The sequence below is a fragment of the Antrostomus carolinensis genome, unplaced genomic scaffold (assembly GCF_000700745.2).
Source record: "Antrostomus carolinensis isolate BGI_N321 unplaced genomic scaffold, ASM70074v2 scaffold3831, whole genome shotgun sequence".
NCBI lineage: Eukaryota > Metazoa > Chordata > Aves > Caprimulgiformes > Caprimulgidae > Antrostomus > Antrostomus carolinensis.
Genome location: NW_010293355.1, coordinates 24,424 through 47,905, shown reverse-complemented (window position 1 = coordinate 47,905; position 23,482 = coordinate 24,424). Strand labels below are relative to the sequence as shown.

Genomic DNA, 23,482 nt, shown 5'->3' with positions numbered 1-23,482 from the left:
TAACTTCTATGGAGTCTCTCCTGCCTCAAAAAATCGTGGTATGGGAGCCCGCTCAGTAGTTGAAGACGACTGTGTGTGACTTTCAGTGGTGTCGAACCACCATTTCCTTATTAACTCTGAGAGGGCCCTAAACCACCTGAAATAATGGCAAGTACGCTGCTTGTACAGACCCATCAGCTCTTGGTGCCGGAGTACAGGGAGGTACTTTGTTGAGTGTAAAAGGCACTTTGCCTGCACCCAAGCAGAAATAACTTTCTTTTCTAAACAGAGCTTCAGTGCAGAGCAGGTGCAATCTTGAACTTGTTGAAGGCAGCAGTCTGCTTTTACTTTCATATCTTGAGATGCGTCAGAATTACCACATCCTCCCACTGCGGTGGTGGTGACCGTGTCTGATTTTTAGCTGTTGTGCAAGACAAAATAGTGTCTGTTCCCAGACTCAGAGATATTTTGTCCTCTTCTGCTGCTGTTTACAGTTAGTTCTCTTCTGCATTGTAATCTCTTCTTTCTGCCTGCTTAATCTTTATAACTCTCCATATATAAAACAGGTACTTATTTTATGCCTCTAGTTGATGTTGATAACATGCAGCCATGATTACTGATGAATTAGGAGTGAAACCTGCTCACATTCAGTTTCTTTAGAACTTCTTCAAGCTGATTAATTCTTACTTAGATGGAGAAGGTGGCTTGCTTTTATTCTCAAATTGTTTATTTTGGAAAAAATGTACCAAAATCAACTTAGTTGTTTCAGGTGTTTAATTGAAAGAGTAACCTATGTACCAATTAGAAATATTATCCTTTCCTATTTCAAAAATCACCACAGCAACTATGTTTGAAATTTGCTTCAGCTGATGAAAACTCAAAAAAAACCAACCAACCAAAACCCAAATACAAACCAACAAAAAACCCTACAGTACTAACTGATGTAACTTTTGCCTACAAACTTCCTATTTCGCTTCTGGCTCCTTAAGTTCATGCTTGGAATCCTCCTTTGAGAAGCACAATACTGGAAGTTCATGTCATCCCACATAATGCTTTGAATCTCATCTGAGTGGAGTGCATAAAGTACTTGGCACTGATAATCACTTAGTGTACAAATCTGTAGCATGTATATCTTGGACCCATTTGGGTTTCTCAGGATTATTTTTTTTTTTTCCATACCCATTTTGTGCTCTCTTCTCTATTTTCACAGACAAATGCAGGAAATGAACCAGACATGGAAGATGAACAAGTTTGCTGTGAAGCATTGGAGGTGATGACCCTGTGTTTTGCTTTGATTCCAACAGCACTGGATGCACTCAGTAAAGAGAAGGCATGGCAGACCTTTATCATTGATTTGCTATTGCATTGTCACAGCAAGTAAGTTTTGGTGCTGGATTTTCTTATTTTTTAATCACATATGTTATTTTACAATTCAAAATTATTATGAAGCCTAACACAGAGCAGTGACTTGGTGTTTAAGTGATTTTTTTTTTTTTCTGCAGTTGCCTTAATTTGGTGTTTAGCAATATAAATCTGTAATTTGGATACCCATCCTAAGGTTACCACCTTAGGTATCAGTCCCATCTCCTTTGTGCTTATAAGGAGGATATTGTCAATCCAAATGGATACCTGATAATGTGCTACTTATGTCTTTAGAACAACTTATTTAGAATAAAATAATGGGTACTTTATATTTTTCAGAAATTATGTGAATACTTACTACATTAGAATATTTCAGTGACTTAAGTATAGAAGAACTTTCCTGTACTTTTTGTGGTAAATAAAGGCAAGATACAGTACTAGCAGTTTGAGGAGAAGGAGGAGTTAAGATTTAATCCTCTTGTTTTCTTGCTTTGGAGTGGTGTGCTTGTGACTCTTCTCATGACTCACATATTTTATATAGAGCTGTCACACTGGAGCTATCACCCAATGCAGTAGCAGTGTCTTGGAGGAACCCTTAGCCCTGTTGGGGGATGGACAGAGGGGGAAAACCAGCAGGAGCTGCCAAGAGCGATGTAGTTCAGTTGCCCTGCAGTCCTGCTGTAGAGATCAGGGATCTCTTGTTATCTCCTGGCTATTCTTCCAGATCTCCTTAGACAGCATCTGCAGAATACAGCATCTGTACGATGCATGCCTTGTGACTTCTAGCCCATCTCAAATTAGGATGTGAAGTATTGGGGTGTGTATTTTTAGAAGCCATCCAGGTGGAAAGTTTTTGTGTGTTGTTATTAAACTTAGTTACCAGTGCTTTGAACTTTTACTAAAGATTTAATTCTAGTTTTGTAAGATGTCTTCACTGTTCCATTAATATTTTAACTTTTCTTTGAGAAATTACAGAGATGAGAAATTAATGAAGTTGTCAAAGCCTTTCAGTAGATTTTAAATGGAGTCGTGGTGGTCTCAGATGAATGGGGACAGAATTTCGGAACCATTTTTTGAGTTTTTTACTTTTCTAGGTAAAACAGGTTTTGAAAGTCCTATGTTCAGGAATATTCACCATAACAAAAGGATTAACAGTATCGTCAGAGTATCACAGGATCACAGAAGGGTTGGAAGGGACCTCAGGAGATCATCTAGTCCAACCCCCCTGCCAAAGCAGGTTCCCTACAACAGGTTGCACAGGAAAGTGTCCAGGCGGGTTTTGAGCATCTCCAGAGATCTCTTTACAATGAACTATTTGCCCACATTGGTGAAACTGTAGAATGTTATTATCAGAATCCCACAAGCTTTATTAGTTTGCAACCTGTGGTATAGGTTGTTGAATTTTCAGTTTTACTGAAGCTTATTATTTTCACTTAAGTTAGAGAAGTTTAACAAAACATGCTAAAAAATTATGTTGTAATTTTACACATTAAATGAAACAAGCTGTCTTTCACTGTTTTTGGTAACTTTCAAGGCTGATGAGTAGGAAATCACTAAATTTTATTTTTAAAACTGTCAGCAGTTGATATCACGTTACTATTTTGATAGTAAGTGTGTCGGCCACGTGTCACATTTGGAGTCCCAGTACAGCTGAATAAGCAGTTGATATCACGTTACTATTTTGATAGTGTGTCGGCCACGTGTCAGATTTGGAGTCCCAGTACAACTGAATAAGCATGAGCAAGTGTCAGTGCTGTTCCGCCCTTTGATTTTTGATGTGGGTCCGAAGATTTATCAGATTTGTCACTTTTTTACATGGTCTTAATTCTACAAATATAAGTAACGGGTGATAACTTTTATAATAAATTTCACTGTAGTTATCTGACTTTCTGGCATTGTATTTGGAATTTCAGTGTCACTTCTCAAGTGTTCACTAGCATTTGTTCATGTTTTGGTTAGTGTTTGATATCAACACTTGTTACCGCTCTTTCAGTCTTAGAAAACTGCAGATGCTTTTTGTGAGGATTTTTCTGTTCTGGTCATGTTTCCTTAAGGAAGTGAACTATTGGTTTTAATTGGGAACCTCTAAATCTGTAAGTCTTGAGCAGTTTGGTCTCTGAATTTTATTGTGTAGGTTCCACTTAACAGTTTTTTAGCAAAACCTACAGTCTTGATTCACAGATGGGAATATCTGTCGTGATTTTGCCAGTCTCTTCCTGTGGTTATTCTTCTTGCTAATTTGAGCTTTGTTGAGTGAATTTGAATCCCAGCTATTTCATATTGTTATGCTCAGACTGTTGTACTTTTCTTCCTAAAAGATTGGAAGAAACTAGATGTGTCCCCAGGCTGGGGCTTCTCTTTCCAGATGTTTTGTTGGCATGTCAGCCCAAGTCTGAATGGCAGTGGCTTAATTCCCCAGATGTGTTAGCATTTTGCCATTTAAAAATAAGAGTAGCATTAATGGATTGGGTTTGTTTCGGTTATTTGTCAGAGGGGATAAAATTTTTAAGGACTTCTCTTATCCAAGTGGACTACTACTCAGCTCCTTATCTCTGCTTTATTTTTCTACCAGATACTGTCAGTACAGGCAGCTAACCATGGAACTCTTTTCTCTCATACACTTGTAAAACTTCTGATATATCTTGCACTCTCACTTAGAATGCAACTGTTCCTTATTACATGATAGTTAGAATAGTGTAAACATGAGTGAAACAGAAGACTGCTTTGGAAATGAAGACAGTGAAATTGAACTAAGGTAAAAAAAACAGTTGTTCTTCTGAATTAATGTGGAAGCAAATCAGTGTTTGCAGTCCAGAGAAAGAAAGTTTAGCAAATACCAGACAGAATTCTGAATATCATTCAGTTTTCAGCTATTGTTCTCTAATCTCCTATCCCCAGAGAACAATGTGAGCAAAAATGTGATGTGAGAAAATGTTTTTGTTGCACCATAAACAACGAGGAAGAAGATGAAGTTCAGATCTCACAAATATAATCTTTCTGGAAAAGATCAGGTGGATTGGTGGGGTTTTTTTGTTTCTTTCAGAGGTTGAGATTGCATTGGAACTTCTGCTGTTTCCTCATAGCATAACCATGCTACCTGTAAATTGAGAAACAGAATGCAAATGGTGTGATACTAAATACTAGAGCAGTTTTTACTTTCCAAGTAAGGTAATTGATTTTATAGTGGTGACCCCTGAATACAAGACTGGCTTAGTCAACAGTAGATAGCTGAACAGTTAGTCCTAAATGATTCTGGAACCCAGAGGTTGCTGCAACCTCAGGAACCCTGATTGCTGCAAAGTGGTGGTCATACATATGTGGCCCACAGAAATAAAAATTCTTACTGCCTGTGTAAAGCAATGGCACTGAGACCTGATGGAGAGGCTGACTTCTGTTAACTAAACAGAAATCTGTGTCTTGGAGCTAACAGTTAGGAGAGGATTCAGGTTGCCTGCCTTAATAGAAGCATTTGGCCTCCAGCTGCTTCACTGGTTGAGTTGAGAGTTCATCTTGCAACTTGTGTCCTATCTACCAGCTCTACACTGTTGTGGTGCCTTAACATGGTGCTAGATGCCTGCATTTAGGCATCTGCACTCCTCCCATGGTGCGTTAGGAGCTTTTAGGTTGTTATAGCCTCAGAATACAATACTCGTGTTCAAATGCTGCATATTCCTTGGAGACATAACAGTGTGAAATATGTGTTTCCTTGGTCACATTTCTCACTTTAGGAAAGTACCACCTTTATCTATTTCATTTTGCCTTTAATGCATGAAATTGAGGAGCGTCTGTGTGATGTGTCCCAAGCAGTTGAAGAGTTGCATCTTAAAAGAAATTTCTGTGAGAAGTTTTATGAAAACATCAACTCAGCAATCAGATCCCATAAAATGTCAATTATTATTAAGAACAAAACAGACCCCCTCTACCTCATGGTCTTCTGCAACTCAAAGCAATGTAGTAGAACTTGCAAGGATCAGACAAGGGTGACAAGGCAGATCAAAGCTCTGAAATTACTTCCATCTGAGGAACAGCTGAATAGCTTGGGGCGCTTAGCACTGAAGAAGAGATAAATGGTGGGAGGAGAATACCACAGAGACCTTTAAAATCAGATGTAGCAAAGGGAGAATAAATAGAGAACAGTGTTTCTTTGTATAAGAACTTCGTGAGCATAACATTTAAGTGGTGTAAACCTTCAGTTTGGAAATAGTTTGAGGGGTTCTTTAATGAGTTTGTCTAGTGAGGGCTATGAAATACTGCTTTTGGTACCCTTCCTGAAACAGAAATTGTTAGCAGCTGAGAGAACGTTCTGGAGAAGTGTCATTGCATGCGTCCCTCTTCTTCTGCACTTTCCTAGATGTATACCAGAGACAGGGTGCTCAGGTAGGTGCATCTTTGCTCTGACCTCATGGACATGCTTGCATGTCTTTGAAGCACAGTTAACCACACATGGAAGAACTCTGAAGGAAAAAGGATTCTTTCATGTGCTTTCCACAGTGACCTCATGAACAGAAAACAATGACAGCCACACCAAAAAGGCACTGTAAAATTCATGTTCCTTATATGTTGAGATGCTTTCATAAAGCACAGGCATTCATTTTTGTTCTCTTCCTGCCCAAGCAGAATTGTTTCTAACAGTTTTTACAAGATATAATGCTCAGACAATCTTACAACTTGAAAAAATAGTGTTTGCCTTAATTTTTTTTTCCTTATCCCTTCCCACATTAGTCCAGTGGTTGAATAAGTTCTTAGATTAAAAACTTCCTTTCATTCTAGCTACCTGAATTTTTAGGGGGTCATCTTTTCTCATTTCTTACTAATAATAAATCACTTCACAGATGCTCAGCGAACTGCTGTAGTGGTACATAAGAGCAGTTTTACTAGGGTAGTTCTGTTTTGTCTTTCAGGCACAAGTGGTGCTTGGTTAGAAAAAACAGAAAAAAATATTTAGGGTTACAAATTGCTTGTTGTGTTATGCAATATTTACCAGCAGTTGCAAAGGTTTAGTGGTTAGGTGCTGTTAAGTTTCTTTTACCTTTAAATATTTGATTGGTGGAAGAGATTTTGTAATAGTAATTCCTGTGTCTTAAAATTGTACTACAAGGAGAAACAGTGTGATGGGTAGTGAATAATTAAAGTATTCTCATTTAATACCTTATGTGCACTTTTAGAAAATGGCATTAAGTGGATAAGCACAGTTTAATTTTTTTTTAATGTCCTGTTTGGATAGGGAGATTTCATTTAATGTTTCTATTAAATTATTTACAGAACTGTTCGTCAGATGGCACAGGAGCAATTCTTTTTAATGGCTACGAGGTGTTGCATGGGACAGAGACCTCTGCTTTTCTTCATTACCCTGCTGTTTACTGTTCTAGGGGTAAGTTTTTAGAGGCAAAGGCTTCAGTACAATGTAAATTTCTTTAAAAAGTAGAAAGACAAAATATCTGCAAGAAAAGGCAAATTGCTATTAACAACAGTCATTAAAATATAGATTCCTTTTGACCTTTTGACCTCTAGGCAAGCAGCACAGTCGATTTCAGTTTGAGTTAAGACGAGAGGGAAAGGGACTTTCTTGCGTTTTCAGATAAGAACATGAACAATAAGCTTTAATGTGTCTATTTCATCCAGTGAATGCTAACCTTTAAGTAAAAATCATAAGCGGATTAGATCGATACCTACAGTTTCTGCCTCTTTTATTGGGCCTGCCAGGGCTTCTCAATTCTATATGCTCATGGCTCTCTTGAACATTTAGTTTAGTCTGGAGAAAAGGAGGCTGAGGGGAGACCTCGCTCTCTACGACTACCTGCGAGGAGGGTGTAGTGAGGTGGGTGTTGGTCTCTTCTCTCAAGTAACAAGTGATAGGATGAGAGGAAATGCCCTCAAGTTGTGCCAGGGGAGTTTTAGAGTGGATATTAGGAAAAAATTCTTTACTGAAAGAGTGGTGAAGCATTGGAACAGGCTGCCCAGGGAAGTGGTGGAGTCACCATCCCTGGAGGTGTTCAGAAAATGTGCAGACATGACACTTCAGGACATGGTTTAGTGGGCATGGTGGTATTGGGTTGACGGTTGGGCTTGATGATCTTAGAGGTCTTTTCCAACCTTAATGATTCTGTTCCATTCTGTTCTTTTCTATTTGATCACTTCACTGTTCCCATTCAGGTGTAGAAATTGCTATTAAAATAGTCCAGAAGTCATTCATTAACAGCTAAATAAAATTGTAAACTTCTGAGGGTTTAAGAGAATCTTACACTTCTCTTCTTTCATGTTTATTGCCAGTTTTAGAGAAAATATATTAGTGTTGCACTATAAGTAGAAGCATGTGTGAATTACATATCTTTTGGTTTTTGTTTACATAGAGTACTGCAAGGGAGAGAGCTAAGCATTCTGGAGACTACTTCACTCTGTTAAGACATCTTCTTAACTATGCTTACAACAGTAATATTAACGTACCCAATGCTGAAGTTCTTCTCAATAATGAAATTGACTGGCTTAAGAGGATTAGGGTAAGTTTTAGGATTGATTTATTTCTGATAATCAGCTTTTTGCTGCTTTGTTGTACAGTTTTAAGCTCGGAAATGTTTATTATTTAGGGTATCCTAACTTTCTCTTGAATGGCAGGATGAAGTAAAAAGAACAGGGGAAACAGGTGTTGAAGAAACTATCTTAGAGGGTCACCTTGGAGTAACAAAAGAGTTGTTAGCATTCCAGACACCTGAGAAGAAATACCATATTGGTTGTGAAAAAGGAGGTGCTAATCTCATTAAAGTAAGTTCAAGCTTTTTGACCTATGGAGTGTTGGGGGTTTTTTTCCCACTATAAATAGGTAAAAGAAGCTTCATATCTTGTGGTCTGTAACCATAAAAGGTTCCAATTTAACTGTTTGATAAAGGTTTCTAATTGGAGTTTAATGTTTTCTTTAAAACTGGTTTGGTTTTTGGGGGGGTTTTTTTAAATTACACATTTCATTCATAAGGGTACTTACCATTCTCATTCTTGGGAACCACTGCCTATGGAGTTGCTGTTACCTAGTCAGTGTTACTCCAAGACTTGGCAAACATCACACAAGGGTAGGGAGCTAGATACAGGATAGTCGTGTACAAGAGTGCTTTCTTTCAGTACCCCTGCATTTTCTTCATTACCCTGCTGTTTACTGTTCTAGGGGTAAGTTTTTAGAGGCAAAGGCTTCAGTACAAAGTAAATTTCTTTAAAAAGTAGAAAGACAAAATATCTGCAAGAAAAGGCAAATTGCTATTAACAACAGTCATTAAAATATAGATTCCTTTTTGCAGTCTTTTCTGCACATGTTCTTAATTAGTGCTTAATGTTTTATGGCATGTTTGAACAAATGCATGACACTTGAGCGTCTCTTTAATCAGATGTATTTTCTTTGTAGCCTTGATATTATACAGCAGCAATATTGTTTTTTTCAGCACTTACTGATAAAGAGCTTTATAGGTAATACTGATTTGACAAAATAAAATTTTACCAATCAATAATAATACAGAACTACTTTTAACTTGCAGTGTGGGGGAGTGGGTTTGCAGGGAACCACTTTAGGATAGATTTATTCTGTTCTAAATTTAAAACCTCGTTACAATATTGGTCTCAGTTTTATCTCTTGTCGTTTTTAAGTACTCCTCTAGTTCTCAGACATTAATTTATATAACAACTCTTATTCTGTTATAAAATAGTGTGCATTTCTAAAGTAACAGGCAATTTATTTCCTTTTGGTTTTTTTTTCAGGAGTTGATAGATGATTTCATCTTTCCAGCATCCAATGTTTATCTGCAGTACATGAGAAACGGAGAATTGCCTGCTGAGCAGGCCATACCAGTCTGTAGTTTACCAGCTACGATTAATGCTGGCTTTGAGCTACTAGTTGCACTAGCAGTTGGATGTGTCCGAAATCTAAAACAAATAGTAGACACCTTGACTGAAATGTATTACATAGGTACAGCAATCACTAGTATGTAATATTTTTATTTATCTATTTGCTACTTTTTAATGTATATATTATGTATATATTTTGTTTATATTATCAACTGAACTAGTTGATGGTTTTTTAGTTTGTGGTTTCCTTGTGGTTGCTTCTAATGTTGCAAAATCAGGCTGTCAAAATTTAGATAAGTTTAGCCTTTATTTGTTCTTCCTTATGCAGTAAATGTATTGACTTGCATGACATGATTGCATCCAAGTTCCAGCTCTGGTCATTTACACAGTCTGACCCTTCTTACCCCAATCTCTGGATACTTCCCTTTGTCCCTGCCAGCTCTCAGGAACCTCATTCTGTCTGTATCTTCTACTTTTGTCTCATCATTTCAGGCTCTGCCTAACCAATCCCAGAACCTCATCAGGTATTGTCAGCTTAGTTTTAGTGCCAGTCTCTTGGTTGCTCACGTAATTTGTCATCATTGTCCACACACAGGTCCACTGTCCTGTTTCCCTTTTTAGTTCTGTACTCGTTCTCTGCTTGTCATAGTCCTTTCTCAGACATTTGTTCTCTCAGTTTCGGCCTTGTCTCAGCACAGCTCTGCACTTAAAGAATTTTCTCCTTCTCACTGGAGAAAGATTACAGTAATTGCAGTATGTACAAAAACTTAAAAATGTTAGTGTTTCAAAAACCTGTGGCCAAATGAAACTTGGGCTAATTTTCACAAGCGTGGCAGAAGGCACATACTTAACACAGATTTTGTTATCAATAAAAAGTGTGTAAGACTTCCTTAAAATGAACAAGCAGGAGCTTATTTTCTGCAGCCCTAAATGGGATAGCTAAACCATTTCAGCTGTAATATTAACAGGGAGAGGTGGGGGGAGACAATACACGTGGGATGACAACACACACCAAACTTGAGCTGATATGGGAAGAAAGGCTCTAGGGATAGAGTTGGGATTGTTCAGCCTGGAGAAGCAAAGGCTCTTGGGAGACCTTTTTATGGCTTTTTAATATATAAAGGGTGCTTGTAAGAAAAATGGGGATAGATTCTTTACTGGGGCCTTTAGTGACAGGACAAAGGACAATAATTTTAAACTGAAAGAGGGTAGATTTAGATTTAGCATTAGGAAGAAATTCTTTACCATAAGGGTGGTGAGACACTGGAACAGGTTGCCCAGAGAAGCTGTGGATGCCCTGGGAGTGTTCAAGGCCAGGTTGGATGGGACTTTAAGCAGCCTGATCTAGTGAGAGATGTCCTGCTCACAGCGGCGAGGTTGGACTATAGGTGATCTTTAAAAGGGCCTTCCAACCCTAACCATTCTATGATTTATCAGAATATTTAAACCTGTATAGTTTAGCAAAACAATAAGCAGCTAGAAATACTATCCCATAGTGGGAATTGTCCACTGCCTCTCAAAATGGCGGTGCTGCTTGCCCAGTCGGTGGTATCAGTGAATCATTTCAATTAGTTTTTTGATCTCTTCCTCTTTGATTCCATCTCAGATGAACAAATGAAAAGGGCAACTTTATGGTTCCCCCTTGCCTCGTTCTTCCCGCCGCCCACACCTTTGTCTATCGGGCAGTAGTGTATTTCTTACCACCTCACAATTAGAAGGATTTTATGGTGTTTCTTTCTACTCAAATACTTGATAAGTGCGATACAACACCAGATCTCCATGGTACATCAGACAGAAGAGAGAACACATGTTATGAACAGTGCATGCTGTGTGTTTCATATACCAAGTAAAGCTTGCTTATAAACACTCATGCTCTCTTACTTTCTTTTACATCAGATTTTTTTGTGTTAAAACCACAGAACAACAGGTTAGCATAGGAAACTTGTGGTTGTAAATGTACTCTGAAGAGATGTGAGAGGTCTGAGGGAGAAGACTCAGAAGGAAAAAAATCTGTCACAACACGTATAGATAGCATTATCTAAAACTGTTTTGCATCCTGGCAAGCGAAAGTGAGGCATATGTGAAATACTGTAATTTTAAAAGGATTATAAATTTGTGAAAGGCTTATAAATTGATTATATATTCTAGATTCATTCAACAAAATTCTTTGGCTAAGAAACTTGCTGGTATCGAGGGAAAACTTCTATTTGATACATAAATAGACTGATTTTTTTTCTGGCCACCTTTTTAGTTATGCAATAGAAGAAAATGGTGTAATATTAAGATTACAGATAAACCTACCATTCAGAAAAATTGTTTTAATTTTAGCAATTAAGTTTTTTGGTAAGACATTTGTTTCATTAAACTGCAGCGTGATACAGACAAATACTAATTTTATGCAACTGCCCTTTGTACTGCATTGATGGTCTACTTCTTATATAAGAAAATAGTTTCCTAATCATGTTCTGCTGTTTTCTTTTAGCTTGTGAAGCGCTTACAGAATGGGAATATCTGCCACCTGTTGGGCCTCGACCGCCAAAGGGATTTGTAGGGCTAAAAAATGCTGGTGCCACTTGTTACATGAATTCTGTCATTCAGCAGCTGTACATGATTCCAGCCATCAGGAACGGGATTCTTGCAATTGAAGGCACTGGCAGTGATGTAGATGATGACATGTCTGGGGATGAAAAGCAGGACAATGAGGTAAATTTAATTATGTAGAACTTGCTTATCTTTGAAATAGAATTCTTTTTTATTAAAAGGTATAAAAAAACATCAGTTGCTAATCAGTTTGCTTTCCACTGCTAGCAGTGGGGACAATAGCATAGTATTTCTTACTTGAGTAGGCTCACAGCCAGAGAGGCAGTTCAGAAGGTCAAAGTTAGCAGGGCTTGCAGACTTCCTCCTCATAGATTTGCACTTGAAAGCACCACATAGCACTTCTGCCACGAGAACTCTTAATGCATACAAAGAAATCATTTGTTTCTTCACATGAGAATATGAAACACCTTAGACTGTAAAATTAAAACAAGGGTTGCAACTAGCTATGGGACAGCTGCGTAACAAAGTTAATTGCACAAATTTTCTTCTGCTTTTCAGAGCAATGTTGACCCACGAGATGATGTGTTTGGTTATCCACATCAGTATGAAGACAAACCAGCACTGAGTAAAACAGAAGACAGAAAAGAATACAATATTGGAGTTCTGAGGCATCTCCAAGTAATTTTTGGTCATTTAGCAGCTTCCAGGCTACAGTACTATGTACCAAGAGGGTTTTGGAAACAATTTAGGTAAGTTATTATTGATGTCTGCTCACTAGACAACTGAAATGCAACAAAACTAATTGTAGTAGAAGAAATTATAGTGATGTGAAGTGTAAATTAGCAGAACTTGTTCAGCATTGTATGTTATCCTACCTTTTCACCATTCTGTAGAAGTCTGTTAATAAACCAAAGTTTAGAGTGATACTCAGAAAGCCAGTCAGAAGAAACTCTCTAAGACTGGTTTTGGAGTTTTAGAAAGCAGGTATTCCTTATTGCAGCGCTGGACACACACGGCGATCGCTCCCCCAGGGAGTGTGTGTGTCTTTCTTTCAGCACACATTATATTGACCTAATACATGTATATTCATTGGACTTCCGATAAATTATCTACATATTCAAAACATTTGCTGTAACTATTTAGCATATGTAAATGTCCTTCTTGCTTGTGCAGTAAAATGAGTCGGTGGTCTTTTGATAGTCTTCATCACTGTGTCCGCTGATTGAACTCCTCTTTGATTCTGCTCAGTGGTGTCTCTCTTACACGCTTGGGACAGTATTCCCTGAAGAATGTTTAGTCATTAATCTTTATTTATATGTCCTTCTTCAGGCTTAAGCACTTCTGATAGTTTTATGTTAGAACATTCACAAAAGGTCCTAAGGTTTTCAAATTCTCAGGGGGCTGAGGAGAGCAGTTGTGAGTTCGCAAGAATGAATGATCTAAGCAAGCAGATACGTGTGAAACAACTAGGTGATAAACGTTCACTTCAAGGCTGTCAGCAATCTAAGAGGAATGATGTAATGTAACAACTGGGTGATTTCTAAATCTTCTGCTACCTAAGGATCTTGTTAAGTTTTACAATGAAGTAATTAACAGATGCAAGTGAAGCCACTAAGTGATTTATAAATCTTCTAACTTTTAAGATCTTACTCTTTCAAGAGCAAGATAGTTATTTTGAATTCTAGCTGTTTAATATTGAGACTTTGAATTAAGCATTAAATTATACACAAAAGTTTGTTCTTACTTACCAGTAGGTAAGTGTTAGGGACAAAGTAACAGGTGATGTACTATATCACAAACCAATAAATAGTTTTGCTCAGTAACAAAGAGAGATTAGTAGCTTGAATAATATTTTTTTGGAAAATAAGTTGTTGGAGAGCATAACAAAAACAAAAAAATATGTTACAAGAATGTGCTTTTATTTTCAGACTTTGGGGTGAACCTGTAAATCTACGTGAACAACATGATGCTTTAGAATTTTTTAATTCCTTGGTGGACAGTTTAGATGAAGCTTTAAAAGCTTTGGGCCATCCAGCAATGTTAAGTAAAGTTTTAGGAGGGTCCTTTGCTGATCAGAAGATTTGTCAAGGATGCCCACATCGGTAAGTGTTTAAAATTCTTCTTCCTTACAGAAAAACAACCTGTGTTTGTATCCTTATAAAAGTGAGAGTGGGGTTTTGTGTGGCTTTCATCTTGTTTTTTTTTTTTTTAAAGCTAATAGAATTTGCTACCTTGTTTTTTGTACAGCCTTAACATTAATTTGTCTTCAAGTGTCTTGAAATATGTGATTGTTATTGCTTCTACTCAGCAGATTGTATGTGAAGCATTGTGTATTGATCAGAGGAGAAAAAGTGTTTTTGTGTTAAAAGTGAAAACAATTTAGTGACCAAATGCAATGTATGAAATTAAGATTTCTGCTGTATTTTTAATTAAATTGTGAATACTGAAATTCATCTTCATCTAAGGTATGTTTAAAAAAAAACCAAACCAAAACCACCACACCACACAATACACCCAAACAAATGACACACACGTACCAAATCAGACTGAAAGTCTGTAGCCCAGTGTCTTCATGATGGTGATCAATGACAAATGCTTAGTGAAGGAATAGAACTAGACATTGTACTTCTCTAGACTGTGTCCCTTTTGAGGTGGATGATTAAAATTGCTTGCAAGATTCAAGATGGCCTAACGATGGACTTGCTCTTTTTCAACAGTTGTCTTTTTTATTGTAGTGTTAAATTTTGCATCACTAACAATTGGCCTTTTCACTGTTGACTACATCTTTCAGATCATGTGTGGTTCTTAAACACTACAGATCTCTCTGCACATTACCATTGGAAATTCTCTTCATTGTGAAAGTTAACCATTTACTGTTATTCTTCAATTAGCAATTAAAATACAGTAAAAAACACTGATACAGACTGATTTTTATTGCAGTCATCTTTCAACTTCAGATGAGCTCATATGTGATTAGAAGAACTTAAAAGTAGAACATCTTAAGTTTCATAGATTAAAATGTGTGATCAGAAGTAAGTTGAAATATTGCAAGATAAAATGAAAGCACTGATTTTATTTTTTATGCAGTGGGTAATGAAGTTAAAGATACAGATGTGAAGCAACATGAGTTATCATTCATTCCTGATGTTATGTACAACCCTGAAGTATTACATGTCTTTTTGGAACTCTACTGGATTTGCATAATTGTACTTCTTAATAAAAATGTTACCCTGATTGTAGTTTAGGGAGGCGAAAACTGATGATAAACGATACTATTGGATTAGAGTATGACGGATGAACAATCTTTCTAAATTTGTAAGTTATTTAATAGATGAATGAACATTACTGTTTTGGTTGGAGTGTTTCTAAATATTAATATAGTCACTGTTATAAAAATCCTTGTATGCTTGACTGCATATCAGAGAAACAAGCCCTGCAGGGTTATGTTGGAATAGATGCAACTTTTTAAATTTATTCATCACTTCTTTATCTTTAAAGAAAAAGAAAACTGTTTCCAGGATGTCTTAACTGGTTGTCTCCCAAGTATTGGTGGTTCATTGCTAGGAGTTTGTTTGAAGGTTATATCAGAACACAGTAAGTCAAAAGCCAGTCATAAATATGCAAAGTGATTTTATGAAGACAACTATTCAGTTTTTTCAGACAGAAAAATAAAAAGGCTTAAAAAAAAAAAAAAAAAAAGTGTTTTGGACTTTAGTTGTGATAAAATATTTATGTTTTGTCAGTCTGATTCCTGACAGTAAAGTTCAGCAATGGAAAAAGTACTCTACTTAGCTCTTTGTGCTGCTCTGCTAGCTTAAGTTAGCCAAGAGTCTCACACTACTTCAACTGCTTAAAAAAAAAAGATGTGCTAAAAGATTCAACTTCCACAATCTTTTCAGTGAAACTGAGACATAAAAGTCATTTCTATGTTTTTCATAAAATAATTGTAGTTAGTGTAGATCAAAAAATGCATTGTGCAGATACTGTCATGTAATTGTAGGAATATGACAATAAGAGTTCAGTTCTCTTTTTACTGCTTAACTGCTTTAGCCACAAGTTGATATCACATGCTGAATAAAACTGTTGCAGGAAGATGCTGTGCAGCACCTGTAAGACATCAAAGTTGAACACGTTTCTACCTTTTTTGTACATCTCTGTTCATTGGTAGGTACGAATGCGAGGAATCCTTCACAACTCTGAACGTAGATATAAGAAATCACCAAAACCTTCTTGATTCTTTGGAACAGTATGTCAAAGGAGATCTATTGGAAGGTGCAAATGCATATCATTGTGAAAAATGCAACAAAAAGGTAATGATTCCCTGATATATTCAGTTTGTTTACAGCTGTGATGTTACAGCCATACTAGGTTCAGCCTTAGTTCATGTTCAGGGAAAAGAAGGTTATCCTTTAATTACTGCATTTTGTTGTTGTAAGAGTTTATGAATGGAAACTTAAGAGCTGATAACTGTTCATGTCCTTTTTTAGGTCGATACAGTGAAACGCTTGTTGATTAAGAAGTTGCCTCCAGTCCTTGCAATCCAGTTGAAACGATTTGATTATGACTGGGAAAGGGAATGTGCAATCAAGTTCAATGATTATTTTGAATTTCCACGAGAGCTGGACATGGAGCCTTACACAGTGGCAGGTGTAGCTAAGTTGGAAGGAGATGATGTAAATCCTGAAAATCAGATAATACAGAATGAACAGTCTGAAAATGAACACTCTGGGAGCACAAAATACAGGCTTGTTGGTGTACTTGTACACAGTGGCCAGGCCAGTGGTGGACATTATTACTCTTACATTATCCAGAGGAATGGTGGAGATGGTGAGAAAAATCGGTGGTATAAATTTGATGATGGAGATGTGACAGAGTGTAAAATGGATGATGATGAAGAAATGAAAAATCAGTGTTTTGGTGGAGAATACATGGGAGAAGTGTTTGATCACATGATGAAGCGTATGTCCTACAGACGCCAGAAGAGGTGGTGGAATGCTTATATTCTTTTTTATGAACGCATGGACACAATAGACAAAGACAATGAACTAATAAAATATATTTCAGAACTCACTATCACCACTAAACCCCATCAGATTAAAATGCCATCAGCCATCGAACGAAGTGTACGGAAGCAGAATGTGCAGTTCATGCATAACCGTATGCAGTACAGCCTAGAATATTTCCAGTTCATAAAGAAGTTGCTTACTTGTAATAGTGTCTACTTAAATCCTCCTCCAGGTTAGTATGTTAGTGCAATAATGATGGATTAATTTCTTGCAAGAAGAGTTTTGATTTGTGGTGTCAAGAATTTGTTTAGCCAGTGAAAATTTTGTGCATTCTGCTTTGAATAGTCTTGTCTTTCTGTAGTTCTGCAGTTAAACATCTCTTGTTGAGTTATTCATCAAGTGATAACATGCCAGAATATTTAGCAAAAAAATACTTTGACAAACTATTACTCAGCTTATGTACTGAGTCATGTTCAAGTAAGTTTGTGGGCTGTTCCGCTGAAGACAGTTCTCAGACGTGAGATGCTGACTTTCTAAAATCAGATGTATGTTAGCCTCCAGGTACCATTCTTAAAGCGTGCATTTTCAAATGATACAGTATAGAAACTGGAGGCTGTTTTGATCAAGTTTCTTGTTAAAATTGGAACACAATGTCAGACAAAACAGTAATCTGGAATCAGTTGAATTATTAAAACTAAGTTGCTTTTACTTTGTCTACATGTGAGTATTTTGATTTTTCTTTAGGACAAGATCATCTGTTGCCTGAAGCAGAAGAAATAACTATGATTAGTATTCAGCTTGCTGCTAGATTTCTCTTCACCACGGGATTTCATACAAAGAAAATAGTCCGTGGCCCTGCTAGTGATTGGTATCTTGTCTTTTAACAACAATTACAGTTTTGGAAGTTGGATGTCTGTTAAAAGATCCCAGTTATATACATGTGACAGTAAAAGTTGTTAGTGGTCTGTCCCATTTTCCCCTCTCCCCTGAATATATGGTCAAAGTGCGTATGAAAAGGGGGGAAAGCTTGAACAGAAAGTACTGGGAAGAAACTGAGCCTTAAAATAAGCTGTTGAGCTGAACAGCTTCAAAATTCATTTTCAAACAGAGCTTAAATCTACCTTTTGTCTGTCTGTTAAAAAGAATAAAGGACTAGAATCTATTGCAAAACTGATAGGTTATGTATTCTGACCAATTCAGAATGGTTTGTGTGTGGCTTGAGTAGTTTGAAACAAAGATCTTTTCAACCCATTTTTGCAGCTTCTATTTCTGAAGCGTGTGTAGTCTTTAGACTCTGTTAGCAGAGTGCTTTATGTACATTGCTACGGGGCCAGTAATTCAAATCTGTAGTATAACAAACAGTGCAGTCTTATTCATAGCACTACAGTGTTTTAATCTTTAAGCTAGGTTATTCAGAGGAGTGTGGGTTACTACTAGTAGAACTACAGAGAAAATATAGTATTCCTGAAGACTGGTAATTTACCAGCTACTAGTAAGTAGTTGTGTAATACATGGCAAATAGGTACCTCAAGTTTTCTCCAGTAGCAACTTTCAGAATAGCCAAGTTACTCCTTTTATTTTAAGAGTTCAAGAAGCATTCAAATATTGCTGCAGGAAGGAGGACAGAGTCATACAAGAACCCTCTTGAGAACAGATACTTTACTCTTTAGAGGAGTTTTTGTTGGTTTTGGGGTTTGTTTTTTTTTTTCAGATCTGTAAATGAGAACATAAATTTCTGATAGTTTACATATTTAGTTACCTGTCTTATACACAGCTCATGAAATCCACCTTGTATGTTCTCCACCGTTCACCTTCTCCCCCAGTTCCAGTACAGAGGGAATGATGGCTGCTGATTTAGGACCTGCTTGGAGTAGTAGTTTGGGAGTTAGGGGATGTAATCCTGTCTTAGTTCTTAGGGATGACAGAAGTAAAACGCTACAGTTAAATGTTAGGTTTTTTTAATTGAAGCATCTTTTTAATTTATCTGATTGTAAGCATTTTGTGAGCAAAAATGTTTGGAGATCACCTTTAACATGTATTTTCCTCAAATTCTGCAAAAGAATATGTCTGCCAAAGTTCATTAATGTCTGCATTTGGTCATAATCTCTCAGTTGTGTCATCTTCTATTTCAGGTATGATGCACTATGCATCCTTCTTCGTCACAGCAAGAATGTACGCTTTTGGTTTGCACACAATGTCCTTTTTAATGTTTCAAACCGCTTCTCTGAGTATCTTTTGGAATGCCCTAGTGCAGAAGTGAGGGGTGCATTTGCAAAACTTATAGTATTTATTGCACATTTTTCATTGCAAGACGGACCATGTCCTTCACCTTTTGCCTCTCCTGGACCTTCCAGTCAGGTATTTAACTTTCTAATGAAAAACTTTGGAAACTTATTCTTACTTCTTGATTATAGGAATTTAATGTAAAGTAAATTTTGGAGTAGATGCATCAGTGTTGACAGGAAAGCTCTACAGTCCATTTTGCACTACATAACATGATGTAACTCAGCCAGTTCATGTCAGAGTTGCTGTCAGAGGGGTTCAGTTTTCCTTCATTTGTAAATCTCTGTGAAGGCTAAGTAGTGAGAACTTCGAGTTGAGTTGCGTGTATGAAACCTGCAAAATAAAAGTAGTGGCTTATAATGAAGTAATGTGTAGGGGAGTGAACCTTTGTTTTCATTTAGAAATAAAAAATAAACAACAAAAAAACAACAACAAGCAAACAAAAACCACAAGAACATGCAGGAGTTCTCCAGGTTTTCTTCCCCTGTAATCCTGCAGCATTGAAATTGTCAAAAATTGTAACTTTGCATGGGAGTAGAGAGTGAATTGCCTAATTTTCTCCACCTAGAACTGACAAAAAAAAAGACAAAGTCTTAATGTAATACACAAAATTTTAAAAATCAACCTTTTTAAGCCTTTGCTTTGTCATGTTTTTAATGTCTACATTAAGACAGTTTGTATTTCACTATGCTTACAGTAGTGAAAACATTCTCAGAAGGTATCCAGCAAAAGAATTTGTATTGAGTTAAAGCTATATGTGCTTTGATAGTGTTTTTATTTCATGAGGTATTTGATACACCCGTAAAGGTGATTTGATTGTGTATCTTAGTCTATGAAGTTTGCAGTGGAACTACATGTGCTTTTCTGAGTATTTAAGCATAGCTGCTATTGGAGAAATAGCTCAATTAAAAGCTTCTATATTTGTATAACTTTTTGGACTTACATGTTATTTAGTGATGGGAATCCTATTCCTTGTATGTCTGTCTGTCTTTGTGTGAGACAGAAGACTAACCAGCTGCTGGTATTTTGGAGCTTGTATGAATCCCATACTTTTTAGCCAATTCTGGTTTCTGACGTAGTAGAAAGTATTAAACTAAATATTTGATAGTTTCAACCACTAATATTAAAACTTTTTTTTATAGGCTTATGATAACTTAAGTTTAAGTGATCACTTACTGAGAGCAGTACTAAATCTTCTAAGAAGGGAAGTGTCTGAACATGGGCGCCATTTGCAGCAGTATTTCAATCTGTTTGTGATGTATGCCAATCTAGGTAAGTAAATTAAGCACACTTTTACTGATGGCAATGTAATAAACAGGTTTTTATTAATGATCCAGTTACACAGGTAACAGCAGGAGAATCCAGTTGTTCAGTCTCAGTCAGATCGTTGTCATTAAATGATTGTTGTCATAAATGCTCTGTAGAGCATCTGTCTTCCTCCAGTTTGGAGCTTTAGTGTTCCTGCCATACCTGGAAGATTAACACAGGAAACTTGGAGCAATAAGACTGTGTCCTTCTGAGGGTGTGGGGGTGAAAAAATGGCAAGAGACGTGATTTTTTTTCAGGGCTCATTTGCAGGGCGGTCATCAGGCACAAGAAGCATGTGAGGCTGCCAACTGGTTTGAGCCTGAAGAAGTTGAAGAAGATGAAAGTTCAAAAAAGAGAGAGATGCATGATTCTCCTTTATGGAAGCATCAATACAGATGGTCATGCTTTGTCTGTATATTCCAACTGTGCCCTTTCAATATTAATTTCTGTAGTTCACCTTTGAAGTTCACAGCTATGAATGCAAAACACTGATTCGGTGTCTGTCTTCCCTTCAAAGACGCTTTGGGACGCTGAGGAAGTAGCTCAGTCTGTATGTGTTCTTAGACATCATTGCTTGCCAGAATGCTTTCACCATAGACATCATATGAGGTCAAAGAATGCAGGAATCGGGAAATTCCACTATAAATTTATCAGATGTTGTAGTTCTTCCAAGATAAAAAGGCAAGAAAAGACAGTGTTTTTGCAATATAGGAAAGCTTAAGTAAAGTTGAAATAATGATTCTTTTCATAAAGACTAGGGTCCAAAATTTTCTGATGAAAGTTTAAATTGAAGATTGATTATGATCGCAAATAAGTATTTATTTTTAGCATCTTTGAACTAAGAACAGGATAAAATAATACTAATGGTATTTGAAGTAACTATTCCAAACAAAAATAATTTTTGGAGTTAAGCTGAGATCAGTCCTATTCACATCCAAATGAGCAGCTGTAATTATGCTTTCTGTTATCATTACCAGCATGCTGAAAATCACTTGGTCATTGATTGAATAAACTGTTTCTCAGGTGGGTTAATCTGTTGCTGCTTTATATATTTGCCCTGAGAAAGAGTAATAAAATGCAAATCAAATGAATAAAGGATTTATTTTGCACTCTCAGGTTGATGAGGGTAGTCACAGGTTGATATCTAGTGAATTGTCACAGGGCTGTACATACTTACTTTCCCCAGTTATTAGGGTCTTCTCCCGGGTGCCCGTTTCTTTTTCACATGTGGCGGCCTAAGTGACAACGGCAAGTTGTAAACAAGATATAATATTCTTCTGTAGTGATAGTCTGTTACACTCGCACTCTTCTAGTACAATATATTTTTGTCCTTTTGCATAAAGTAATATGAAGCTAGGAGATCCAGCTCCCTTGGAAATTTTACAAGTTGTCTGTAATACTGAGCAGCTCAGCCATTGCTGGTTATGGGATCATGCAGGCAACTTATAAATGTTGAGTTTCAGTTAGATTACTTTGTGGCTAAAGTGTTAAGCAAGTACATCGATCCAAATGGAGTTATGTCAGTGTTTCCACATAGAATTGACACACACAGAGTTCTGGAAGCTCTTTCGTGTGAGTAGACAATGTTAAAAGAATTTAATTTCCTGTCTGTAAAATTAATCTAGGCAATTGTGTTAATTTATGTGTAATGTATGTTGCTTTCATATACTTTATCTACCAAAGCATTCTCTGTCAGGCAAGGTTCCATCATGACCCCCAAAATGGAATTAATGTAATTACAGAGAAGAGAGATGCAGTTCTGCCCTAACTTCTTTTTTTACCAGTTTTTCATGGTCAGTCAGTGCAGTTGAAGCATCTGACTAGGAAACCATTCAGAAGCCAAATGTGAAAGCATGACTGAATTTTATTTTTGGGTCTGACCGTTATCACAATCTACCCTGCAAAGATAAACATGGAAATATTAAGCAGCTGTGCTTGCCTTACTACTGCTAACTGAAGGCTTCCGTATGGATGTAGAATGTTCATTCAGCAAAAGACACAATGGATCATTCCTGCAGCACCTCAGGTTCTGTGGAAAATATGAAATTGTCTGACATTTTGAGAACTCAAATAATATATTGTTGAGGTTGAGGCGAGAGATCAGTTCTACAAGGGATCTAACTACAGAACTATCTAATGTAATTAAAAAGACACTATAAAAGAGCTCTAGTAAGGTGCTATTTGGTTCCTCCTTATCAGAAAGGTGGTAGGTCAGGTCCAGTTGTATTTCAGAATAAGAAAAAAGTTGGAAATGTATGAAAAATCATTACTTTTAACCAAACTGAGAAACAGAATACAAGATCAGAAGGGACATACCAAATTTACTGGTAAGTACTTGTGTAGTATGTGCAAGGTATTCTTGCAGTGAAACTAGCTGTATGTTTGGTTTTTTGGTTGGTTTTAGAGGTTTTTTGTTTTTTCTTAAATTGATTTTGTCACTCTTATTTACACCTGCTGCATAGTATGGCACAGTTGGAAATGTCTTAAATTTGTAAGTTATGTATCTAGGACATGTTGGAAAATAACTAAATATGCTGGGGAGGGGGGGGGATGTTCATCCTGTCCTCCATAGGGCCTCACAATAAAAAGATTCAACTTTTTTGTACAAAAGACTTCTCTGAGGTTTTGCTGTTAACACAGATGATAATTACGTAAGTACCTGTGAGCACCATTAAGAAATTGGAGTCATTTACAGCTCTTCTTCAGTGTGACTTTTCAGCTGAACATAATTTTCTTGTACATCTTTACTGATTAATTTTTTTTTCCTCTGAAAGCATAAGTGATGGCTGTAGTAAAATTCAGCAACTGAAAAGTTACAAACCATGTAAACAGTAGTTCTACTTAAAAAAAAAAAAAAAAGTATTGTCAATGCATCTTTTTTTTTTTGTTTTTTTTTTCCTTTTCCCATGTAAAGGTGTAGCAGAGAAGACACAACTTCTGAAACTTAATGTTCCTGCAACCTTCATGCTGGTGGCTCTGGACGAAGGTCCAGGTCCTCCAATTAAATACCAGTATGCTGAACTGGGGAAGCTATACACCGTTGTGTCACAACTGATCCGTTGTTGCAATGTGTCATCACGGATGCAGTCTTCTATCAATGGTATAGTGAATTTTAAGTTTTCTTTAGATTAATTGAATATATGAGTAAATGTATTTTGTGTGTATTTACCTATTATGTG

General features: G+C 36.8%; 1 protein-coding gene across 1 annotated transcript in view; it reads left to right on the top strand.

Annotated features, from left to right (window-relative positions):
• Positions 1-144: 144 nt before the first annotated feature.
• The window catches only part of LOC104532115 (probable ubiquitin carboxyl-terminal hydrolase FAF-X), a 32,337-nt gene continuing 8,999 nt past the window's right edge, over positions 145-23,482 (top strand). Inside the window, exons 1-17 of the mRNA XM_029087270.1 lie at positions 145-201; positions 1,136-1,356; positions 6,604-6,712; positions 6,853-6,874; positions 7,495-7,517; positions 7,692-7,838; positions 7,954-8,100; positions 9,079-9,301; positions 11,648-11,868; positions 12,265-12,455; positions 13,635-13,808; positions 15,875-16,016; positions 16,194-16,944; positions 17,457-17,580; positions 18,845-19,070; positions 20,138-20,267; positions 23,218-23,403. Of these exons, the coding sequence (XP_028943103.1) occupies positions 145-201; positions 1,136-1,356; positions 6,604-6,712; positions 6,853-6,874; positions 7,495-7,517; positions 7,692-7,838; positions 7,954-8,100; positions 9,079-9,301; positions 11,648-11,868; positions 12,265-12,455; positions 13,635-13,808; positions 15,875-16,016; positions 16,194-16,944; positions 17,457-17,580; positions 18,845-19,070; positions 20,138-20,267; positions 23,218-23,403 (3,094 nt within the window). The remainder of the gene's footprint in view (positions 202-1,135; positions 1,357-6,603; positions 6,713-6,852; positions 6,875-7,494; positions 7,518-7,691; positions 7,839-7,953; positions 8,101-9,078; positions 9,302-11,647; positions 11,869-12,264; positions 12,456-13,634; positions 13,809-15,874; positions 16,017-16,193; positions 16,945-17,456; positions 17,581-18,844; positions 19,071-20,137; positions 20,268-23,217; positions 23,404-23,482) is intronic.